This window comes from Myotis nattereri, assembly GCF_964212035.1.
Source record: "Myotis nattereri genome assembly, chromosome: 18".
In the NCBI taxonomy this organism is placed as follows: Eukaryota; Metazoa; Chordata; class Mammalia; order Chiroptera; family Vespertilionidae; genus Myotis; species Myotis nattereri.
Genome location: NC_138093.1, coordinates 38,372,858 through 38,383,870, shown reverse-complemented (window position 1 = coordinate 38,383,870; position 11,013 = coordinate 38,372,858). Strand labels below are relative to the sequence as shown.

Sequence of the window (11,013 nt, the reverse complement as noted above, 5' to 3'; positions counted from 1 at the left end):
GGAAGTGCTGGGGAGGAGCCGGGTGGCCACTGGCAGACAGCGGGGTGAGGCGGGTGGGGGTGGGGGGCGGGGAGTGAAGGTCATGGCAACACTTCGGAGGTGGGGCTGGATGAGTGCTCAGCACTGAGAACTCCTGATTCTCCAAGCTCAGTTTCCTGGAAAATATGAGTGAAATGCAATTGCTAAGATCCTGTGGTTCATGTGCTAGGGATGGAGAATGACGGAAAAGGAATGTACGATGTCCTCTCTGATGTCCCAGGGGCCAGCTGGGAAGACAATTACAGGCGTGTGAACCCAGCTGCCCATGGCCCAGTGCTCTGCTGGTAGAGGGAAGGTATCAGAGGGAGTGAGCAGAGGGCTTTGGACGGCAGCGTCTAAGTGGGTGCCAGGAAAAGGAAACAGAAAGGGCACGTGTTTGAGAAGCCAGAGGTGTTTCTCTTTCAGGGCTTAGCTGCCCCCTGAGCAGCTCTCCCCCCCCACCCCCCTCCGCCCTGACAGCTCCCAGCCCGGCCCGTCAGAAACGCCTCCAGGGCCTGGGATCAGCTCAAGTGCCCTTCCTGTCCTGACCTCCACACCTCCCCACACACCACCTCTGCCCGAGCCCAGCACCGGAGGCCCCGACTGCCATCAGCCTGGCTGCCTCCCACCCCCGGAGAGCCCTTTGGGCTACAAATGGTAAAGCAGGGAAGGGCTGCCGCATGTTAACATAGGGCTCAACATGTGTATGTGTATGCGCGCGCGCGCATGTGTGTGTGTGTGTGTGCGTGTGTGTGTGTGTGTGTGTGTGTACTAATTTCTTATTTTCCCCAAATCTTGAAACTATTTTAGGGATGGGGAAAAAGAGAGACAAGTTAGGGACAGTGAATCCTTGGGTAACTGGGGAGGGGAGAATAATTTCTTTCTGCGCTTTAGCTTCCTTTCCCACTGAAAATGTGAACAAAACTGGGAGGGCAGGGAGGTGCTGTTTAGGCAGAACTGCTTGGGGGCGGGGAGCCCTCTGGGTAAACCACGGTGTGATCGCACAGGATCTGCTGGGGCCTGGTCACACGCCCAGTGGACGTTTCCATCGGTGCTGCTGCCCCACGCACAGGCCATCCAAGGAAAGGAAGGGAAGGCCTTCTGGAAACTAGTTTGGAGATAAAGTGAGGCAGCGGGAGACGACGCGGAATCCAGAGAAATAAAGGAGAAGAACTTCAGTGCAACTTGGCCACTATTTTCCAGCATTTTCTGCCCGCCCAACGTCATTCTAAAGGCTGTGAGGTGTGGGATCTTGGAGGTAAAGATCTACCCAGGCCGACACATGAGAAACACTGGGGGTCCCCGTCAACGTTGCACAGAAACTACCAAACGTCAGGATTTTTGAGCTGCAGGCCTATCCTTGCTCCAGAAGTGCAGGGTCGCTGCTGCCTCGGTTCTCCAGGCTTGGTCTGAACGCATGCATTTCCGAGTGGAGTGAGGATGGCTGGAGGTCACATAGGAATCAGTGGCTCAGCCTGGGTTCTTCAGCAGCAGAGCCGAGGCAGCGGCTGGTGTGCTAATGCTTTATTAGGGTGTGCAGTTTCAGAGGCAAGAGTGGGGGCAAGGAGAGAGAGGCAGGGAAGGAGGCGGAGGCCCGAACTCCTAGGAGAGGAGGACGATGTGTTAGAGGAAGGTGCTATCAATCTAGGCCCTGCCAGGTGAGACTGCAAAGGGCTGCCCCTGGAGAAGCCCTAGAACCAGGTCTTGAGCCCCCAGGGTAGTGGGGTCGGGGCGGAGGGAGGGCCTCTGTCTCCCACTGGCCAGAGGTCTGCCCTGTGTTGCGTTGACTATGCCACACCTCTAGGTTGTCCATGCGTTGGCGTAGGTGCTAAGCAGAGTCCCACCCCTGAGCCAGCAGGGAAACCCCGAGGGAGGTCAGATGCACCCGAGTGCCATTGGCCCACACCCACAGGCAGCTGCACGGGGGCAGGTGAGGCGGAGAGCACCTGAGTGATGCATAAAGGGTGTCTGACCTACCGAGTGCCCTCTACTGCATCAGAGCCACTGTCTTGCCGCAGACTTCTCCTCTGCATCCCCATGTCCTGGCGCTGTGTGAGGCACGGAGCAGGCCCCACAATTCACTTGTTAAATAAATGAATGAAACCAATTTCGTTGAATAAATGAGTAAATGGCCACAGAGGCCTGAGCTCTTAGTCGTTCCTTCTCTGGCCATGTCCCCGCCGCACCCCTAACCAGGCAGTCACCGAGTGCCCACGTGGAGGCGCTGTCCGTGTTCGCTCACTGCACCCCTGTTCAGAAGGTAGCCTCCCACCCTCCAGGGTCTCCCCTCGGCATTGACCGCTGCTGCCCTTAGTCAACCTTCAGGGCAGCGCCGGTCGTCCCACTCCCCAGACGCCCAAAGACACGCCAGAGCTCCTCGCTGCCCACAGCGTGGAAGGCGCACTTTCAAGACTCCTAAGTATGTGGTCCCCGCCTCTTAGCCTCCCTCCCCAGCAGGTTCCCCTCCAGTTTCCTCCCAGCTCCTAGGACGGACCATGCGGCTCTATTGCTGGCTTTTGCTGGAATGCGTGCTATTTCCTCTCACTAGAAAGTCTCCTCCTCTCTCTATAATAAAATATTATTCACCTTTCACAGCCCACTTCAGGTGCGACCTAAGCTGTGAGCTCTCCTGGGCTTTCCCCTCCCTGGGTCCTTGCTCTGAGAAGCCTCAGTGCTGGCTCTCTCTCACACACTGAGCTTTCCCTTGTGATATGGCATGGTTCTCAGCTCCCCTCTGAGCATCTGAGGGAGGCTCCTCTCTCACCGATACCCTCCCACCCCCCACCCCCCGGGGCCTGGCCCCTCCACACTCACCACCTGCAAGAGCTCATGGGTGCGGGTCTGCTCCCACAGTCGCTCCAATGCCCGGCATGTCCAGCGGTACAGCTGGCAGGCCGTCTGCGGTCACAGTCAGACCCCGGAGCTAACCTTATCCATTTAAGGGGGGCAGCCCGAGCCCAAGCAAAGAAGAATGTTCCCAGGCATGAGTGCAGCGGCAGAGAGGCAGCTCCTGGCAGTGCCCCAGGGGAGCATCAAATTTAGCCCAAAGGTTGAATACATATATATTTAATGACAAAAGACATAACATTAACCTAGTTTAGAAAATAAGGGGAATTACAGCACCCCACAGACCCACCCTCTGCCACAACAGCTTCACCTTTCTTCCTTTCAGGTCTCTGTCCTTACAAGTGCCTGCCTGTCCGCACTGCCATCAGCGTGGACATACTATTCTGTATCTTGCCTTTTTAAGACTCTGGGGTAAGCACTCGAGGGAAGCCTGCTGCAGACAGCGCGATGGCGTCTGAATCCCAGTTCTGCCACCTACTAGCTATGCAGTCACTGAATCCTTCTGTCTCCTTTTCTGTAACGTGGGGTCACATGGCCTCACAGGATTACTATAAGGATGAAACAGTAATTCATAAAATCTGTTTAAAAATAAAATAAAATCTCTTAGGAAAACACCTAGAAAGCAGCACTGAACAAATGCAAGCTTGTTTTATAATTATTACCAAAACATGTGGGTTTTAAAAACTATATTTTTATTATTGATCTCAGAAAGGAAGGGAGAGGGAGAGAGAGGGAAACATCAATGATGAGAGAGAATCATTGATCAGCTGCCTCCTACATGCTCTAACCTGGGATGGAGCCCACAACCCGGCATGTGCCCTGACTGACCGGAAATCAAACCGTGACCTCCTGGTTCATAGGTCCACGCTCAGCCACTGAGCCATGCCAGCAGGGCTGTGGGGGGGTTTTAATTGACTTTTCCCCAGCCCATATGCTCTGTACAGGTTGTTCCACTGGCTTCCATATGTGCAACTGTACCCCAAGCATTTGTAAGTCTAAACCCCTCCCAGTTCTATTTCAGCCCATTCAGAGAAAAGGCCCAGGAGGACGGGGAACAGCTTCCGCATGCCCTGGCGCCTGCTGCTGGTTGGACAGCAGCTGCTGCCCGAGGGGACTCGGCGCTGACCAGGGGCAGTGCCCAGGCGACGAGCTCTCCTGACCCGGTTCGGGCAGGGCCTTCGGTTCCTGTCTGAGGAAGCCTCTGTTGGGAAGAGTGATAGAAAAGTCAGCTAAGCTGAAGGGACAGAGGGGACTTATGCCTTGTTTCCAAGCCATGACCCCCAGGGTTGTGCTGGCCTTGCATGTGGGTGAAGGAGGTGAGGGCCAACTGGGGTGCTTTCAAAGGTCCCACACCACAACCATCTCCCCTCTCACCATGCTTGAGGCGGTGCCCGGGTGTCTCATGCTTGGTCATTCCTTTGGTTTGAGCGTTGACGGCATCTATTACATCATGAATGCTGTCAGCAATAACTCTCAGCACCTCAATGGAATGCTGAATGGGTCTCCACCTTGTCCTCCGCCTAAAACTTCCTCCTGGGCCCTGCCCAGTGCCCAGCCCCAGGGTGGAGCTCTCTTTCCCCGCGCCCCACGCCCTCCTGGAGGCCCAGCTCCAGGCACAGAGCAGGGGCAGTGGCCCTGCCTCCCTGTGTCTTGCACAACTTCTGTGGCCCAGCTTCCCTGCTGAGTGCTCCCCTCTGTCCTTCTCCCCCCTTCTCTGTGCTCTTGACTTCTTGCTTTTTAAAAACATTTGCCATTTTAACCATTTTAAAAAAGGCTTTTCACTGATTTATAGAGAGAGAGAAAAACATCAACGTGAGAGTGGAGCCCACAACCTTTCAGATGCCCAACCAACTGAGCCACGCCAGCCAGGGAGACTGCTTGCCGGTTCGGCTCCTCTGACCCACGGCTCTCCTAGAACACGCCCGCTGGCTCTGGCCCCACCCATGTGGCCAGTCTCGGCCTGTCAGCCTGAACTGCAGAGGACAGCCTAGTTTACAAGGCCCTGGCTGCTCCAGGAATCTGTACTGAAAATGATAGTTACAACACCACGCAGGGCTTTTTAGAACCTTAACATATAACCTGTACTATTTTTAAACAACAACTTTTGTATGCTCCTTTCGCTTCTTTGGGTAAAACAATGTCTCTCTCCCCTAAGGCTTTTGCTGAAAGAGTATGTGTGTTTTGTAACAGTTGGTGCCAAGCAGTGTTGTTCTAGGTGTTACCTAGGTGCTGCTTGAATTCTGTGTCTTTCAAAAATGTTGGACCACATGGAGGTGAGGGACAGCTGTGTTCTGGGATTTCCGGGAAGGGATCGGGGTTCTTCTCCTACACATCATGCCTGCTTTCTTCTCACAGGCAGATCTCGGCATCAGTGTTACCTCCTCCGACAGGACGTACTGCCCACCCCTCTGAGAAAGCTTCCTCCCCACCTTTGCCAGCCCCCTATCTGTCTCCTTCTTGACACTCAACCACAATGTGTAATTTTGGGTGTTTACTCGGGGTACTGTGACTCCCCCGTTACACTGTAAGCTCCAGGAGGCAGGAACCATATCTGTTTTATAAAATCGTATTCCTAAAGCCCAAGACAGCGCCTGGCCCAACGCAGTGCGCAACAACTGTTTGTTGAATGGACGTCTTTCTCTTTCCCAATTGAAATGATTGTTTATTGTTAATAAACAAATGGATAGACTATCCCCATTTCTGTTGCCCATTAGGTGGCCAGCAAAAGCGAAACCCCTGATCCTATTCTATTTACATATATTTTTAAAATATATGTTATTGATTTTTTACAGTGAGGAAGGGAGAGGGATAGAGAATTAGAAACATCGATGAGCGAGAAACATCGATCAGCTGCCTCCTGCATACCCCCTACTGGGAATATGCCTGCAACCCAGGTACATGCCCTTGACCGGAATCGAACCTGGGACCCTTCCGTCTGCAGGTTGACGCTCTATCCACTGAGCCAAACCGGTTAGGGCTCTATTTACCTATTATTTGTAAATTCTGCTCAATGTCAAGGGCCAATACGCCAGCCGAAGATGGGGGCTTCCAGGATCTACTAAGGATTGGGAAGTGGGCAGCTGATCTGCAGCAGCTCCTTCCAGCCCAGCTGTTCTCTTCGTCTCCACATCCATGAAAGCAGCCCTTCGAGACCCCTGCAAGGTGCCTAGTGCCTTCGTTCTTTTGTTTTTTCTCAAGATTTGCTTTTAGGAAGAAATCTGAAACTCACTCCTAGTATGATTCTTTATAGAAGCGTTATTAACAGTTTAACCACCTCAACACTTTCGCCGTAGGAATAAAACACCAGTGTAGGCATTCTGGTCTTATCTGGCACTGGAGGAAGGAAATGAAGGAAAGGAGCCTACAATTTAGTGTGTTCGCTATATTATTATCCAGATTACCATCTTCATTGGTGAACCGTTGGGGAGGGAGGGGAGGAAAGAGGAAATGAGAGTAGATACATGAGGTTGAAATCTTGCTATAAAACAAGTCCCTTGGTGTTTGCAGTCTGGGTGTAATATAAACTGTTAAGTGTTAACAGCTATGTTTATAAAACCATGAGATGCACTTCTTTTTTTCCCTGGGAGATAAAAAAGGATCCAGATGCTTTTTCCAGTTGGACTACGCAGCACCTCTGGGCGGGCGCCTGGCCCTTGGACAGAGGCCACGGCACCCGAGTCTCAACAAGGTGTCACAAGGTGTGCTCTCTGCTCTCTCTGCAGCCCTTTTCAAAACAGCTTTCCTTCCCCGATAAACAAGACGGACGGACGGTTCAGGCAGCACTTCTACGCATTTTTCCCGGCCTGTTTCTTCCCCTGGGAAATGGCGCCCATGTGTCGGTGAAGGGCAGGTGGTTCCTTGACCCTTTTGGAGCAAGAGTCGTTTCTCCTCCTTCATAAAGATAAGACCTCAATCAGAAAGGCCATGAGAAGCTGCCCGCTACCAAGAATCTTAACCCTCAGTTTCCACGTCAGTAAAAGGGGTTACCAAGGCCTACCTCACAGTCATCTTGAGGTTTTCACTTCTCTAAAGCCTTAGCTACTCTTGAAGGCCCAGGGAAGGTCTCTCCCCGTCTACGCAGTTTCTCCATCTCTATCATTTTTTGGAGCCTTGTGGTTCTTAGATTAACAATAAATGAATTCGCATGTAATTCTATTCTAATTGTTTCCTCTAGGGGGGTTCATTTGACCACCTTAGGCAGATTGTGGGGTCCACAAAGGGAAGTCCTGGAATCATCTCTTAACACAGCAGATTTTCAAATACGATAGACTCAACATAATAACAAAAATACTAAAGATAATAATAGCAGCCATGCCAACAATTGCCATCGAATGACAGACCGTTGTTTCCCAGGCACTCTGCTGAATTCCTTATGACGTTTCTCATTGAACAGCCCTGTGAGGGAGATGTGACTGGGTTCAGTTTACAGGTGGGGAAACCAAGTGTCCAAGATCGAGTAGCTGGACTCCAGCTGTAAGTCAGCAGCTGGGACTTCCACCCTTGCATGTCTGACTCTAAAGCTCGTTGCTTTACTGACTGGCTGAAGAGTGGGGCCCCTCTGCTCCCCTCCCCCACCAAGCCTGCCATCCTTCTCCTGTAGGCACAGCATGGAAGAGACACAAGGAGAGAGAAACATAGAGCCAGGCTTTATTAAGACAAACTACACATAATATTTTCTTTTTCCTTCCGGAAAGGCCCATCATCAAAAACTGGTCTCATGGCATTTCTAATTCAAGAACGCTCATTTCACAAAACAAAGATCTCGGAGATGGAAGGAGAGGGAGTCTTTTGTGCTTTGTTTCGCAGAGTCTTAAGGCCAGCGCCAGACAACAGATAAGAGGGTGTCCCGGTCAGTTCCCTCTACCATCAGCCTTCTTTCCACCCACCAATCCCCTCCAAATGCCAGCAGAGGGGCCAGGAGATGGGCAGGTGGGCTAGAGGCTCAGCTTCCCTCTGAGCCCACACCCTCCTCTGTCCCACCTCTTACGCCCGTCCCTGTGGGCTGACAATCCTGAAAAGAGCGAGGCCCAGCCCCTCTGTGAGGCATCAGAGGGTCAGGCAGAAAGACACAAGGTTCTCCAAGGTTTCCTTTCCTTATTTCAGACCTCCTGTTCCCTTCACCCACCCCATCGGCAGGCGTGTGTGTGTGCGCGTGCCCCCCCCACCCAAACACACACACACGCATTTTTAAAAGTAACCATTTCTCTATACATCTCAGAATCCAATTCTGAGCATCCTTTACCTTCATCCAAAATGACAACCCATTATGCATGGACTGAATGGAGAGTCCAGGCCAGTCCCTGGGCAAAGCGGGCTTTTCTGAAGTCCCCTCCCAGCAGCTTCATTAGGAGCACCAGGGAGCCACAGGGAGCTCTGTGCTCTTACAGGAGAACCCGCCAAGAGAGCTGGCGTTTCCCCTACATGTCTATGCCCTCGGGGAGAAGGAGCTGGGGGCTTCCATCGCTGTCATCAGACCTCTTCTCGGCACCCTAATTGGCAGTCAGCGAGGGAAATAAATAGGAAGAAAAAAATCATTTTCCAGTATTTTCTCTCCTCTTTTAATTTTCATCTTCACAGCAGACTTGCTTTTTTCCCCCAAGGGGACTGTGAGAAGCACAATGTTCTCGTTGTTTTAATAAGACCTGGGGAAATTCCACTGGCCTCCGTGGCTGGTGATCTGGTCAGGATCTGAGAGAGGACGATGGCTTCTTGGGTCTCCTGGCTGGTAAGGCCTGCAGGGGAGCACTGGGTGAACAGCCACGGGAGGCCAGGAAGGCATGGTGTCTGTCATCTGGCTGAACTGTAAAGAGCTACAGGACAGGTGGTGGCAGGAATTCCAGGGAGCCTGCGCACAGTGGCTCCCGAGGGGAATACGCACCCCCTGGCCTGCGTGCACTCCCTGGCCTGCTTGCGCCCACCCCTGACTGCCATCAGAGTAAAGGCGGGACCTTTGCCAGGCGTGCATACCAAGGCACTTGTAAAGTCGAGGCTGCTGGTCAAGCTCCAAGGACCTCTTTTTAGGTAAGACTGGGTAGAGGCAGCGGCAGCCAAGGGCGGCCCAAGGCAACCTCGCTGCCTGCAAGGCTGGGCCCGTGGACACCACAGGTTCCCGAGCACACCTCGTGCAAGTTCCTTGGCTCATGCTCTTTACCGGCTAGGAGCTCTGGGGTCTTCCTTGCAGGAGGAAGGATACCCAGTTCACAGGCGCCATAGAGACTCAGAGAACCCTCTGGCACATGGCTGGTATGGAGAGAATTATCCTCTCTCTCTGGCTACCCCTCCCAGGCCAGATTGTGCCTCGGTCCCTTCCCTTACTCCCCTGTTCAGCGAGTAACCTGAGTCTTCACTGAGTGCACTGGGTAGAGGGTGGGGGAGAGACAGAGGCCTGGCTAGATCTCCGACAGCACTGGCCCCAAAGGAGCAGAGCGGTGCTGAGAACAAGACAGGTGGGGTCGGCAGGACCCCCTCTTCCTTCTCTGAGCCTCCTTGGTCCCCACCTGGTCCTAGTCCCCCACACCGGAGGGTCACACTGAGAGGTCATCGGACCTGGCCTTGCTGCTGGCCTTGCTCAGTCGGCGCTTGTCCCTCTGGTAGCCCTGGGGGAGGCCGTGCCCTGGGGAGATGCCATTGGGCACCTCCGGCTTCTGGGCATAGCGGATGTGAATGAAACCCTCCCCGGGCATCTGCTCCTGGCCGCGCACCTGCTCGGTGGCCAGGTTGTCCGTGTTTTGCTGGGAGGCCATCCTGTTGCTGAACGGGTTGAAGAACTTGCCCCCAGGACCGTTCTCCAGGCACTGGCTGAAGTCCGGGGGCGGCGTGCAGCCCGGGGCGGCGCCCGTGGAGGGGCCGGGCAGCTGACACTCAGCCCTGCCCTGCCCTGGCCGGGCGAGCCGCGGCCGCAGCTTCTTCCAGCCCAGGTGGTAGAGCTCGGCCAGGCTGAGGAAGAGGGACAGGCCGGCCACCGCCAGCATGAAGACGATGAAGACGTTCTTCTCCGTGGGCCGCGACACGTAGCAGTTGACGGGGTGGGGGCAGGGGCTGCGGCGGCAGACGTGCAGCGTGTCCAGGAAGATGCCGTAGAGCAGGTACTGGCCCACGATGAAGGCCACCTCCATGGTGGTGCGGATCAGGATGCTGCACACGTAGGTGTTGAGCAGGGTGCCCCGGAGGACGATCTTGCCGTTGGCTTCCTCCCAGCAGGACAGCTCCGTCTTCTCGGCCGCCGGGAAGCCGTAGGAGCCGGCGCCCTGGCCCTCCCCGGCCCCCTGGGCGGCCTCGCGCAGCCGGCGCTTCTCCTGCATGCGCACCGTGTGCATGGCGTGGCCCATGTACACCAGTGACGGCGTGGACACGAAGATGATCTGCAGCACCCAGTAGCGGATGTGCGAGATGGGGAAGGCCTGGTCGTAGCAGACGTTCTCGCAGCCCGGCTGCATGGTGTCGCACTGGAAGTCCGCCTGCTCGTCGCCCCAGGAGGACTCGGCGGCCGTGCCCAGCACCAGCATGCGGAAGATGAAGAGCACCGTGAGCCAGACCTTGCCGATCACCGTGGAGTGCTTGTGCACCTCCTCCAGGAACTCCCCCAAGAAGCTCCAGTCGCCCATCCCGGCTCAGCTGCGGGCAGACACCTGCAAACAGGGGGAGAAAAGGGAGTGGGGTGCTGCTGCCAAGGCCTGGGAGCTCCAGTCCTGCCCTGGGATGCCAGATTCACACCATGTGTGCTCTAAGAAAGTGCAACTAATACATCAGATTCAGCTAAAGAGCTCTCTTCTCCCCGGCACCCCCAAGCAAAAATACACAAAGAGAGATTAAAGTGGTTATATTAGCAAGCCTAGAGCATGGTTCCCACACTTTAATGGCTCTAGAAATGAACTGAGATGTGTGTTACAATGTTCTTACCCCCAGAGATTCTACTTCAGTGGGTCTGGAGTGCCCCCCCACCCCCACCCCCCGCCACCCCCAATCTGGATTTGCAATAAGCAGTCTGGCCAAGAATCAGACCTGGAGTCTTGCAAATCTGCAAATGTGACTTGGCACAAACTCACTGAGTCTGTTCCTTGTCTGTGAAATGAGGATGGGAAGAGCCACACCAGGGGGTTTTGAGGATTAAATGAAAGGGTATGTGTGTGGGAACCCTGTCAGAGTACC

The 11,013-nt window shown here is 54.3% G+C and overlaps 1 protein-coding gene across 2 annotated transcripts; it reads right to left on the bottom strand.

Annotated features, from left to right (window-relative positions):
- Window positions 1-7,488: 7,488 nt before the first annotated feature.
- GJA5 (gap junction protein alpha 5) lies at window positions 7,489-10,686 on the bottom strand (the record flags this gene model as incomplete). 2 transcript variants are annotated; one of them, XM_081112840.1, is made up of 2 exons in its annotated part: window positions 7,489-8,354; window positions 9,567-10,686. In XM_081112840.1, 2 exons carry the CDS (start codon window positions 10,467-10,469, stop codon window positions 8,283-8,285), a joined length of 975 nt encoding a protein of 324 aa, XP_080968966.1. The 2 variants fall into 2 exon arrangements, with proteins under 2 accessions (XP_080968966.1, XP_080968965.1); XM_081112839.1 differs by lacking the exon at window positions 7,489-8,354 and having other exon boundaries at window positions 9,390-10,469.
- Window positions 10,687-11,013: the final 327 nt, after the last annotated feature.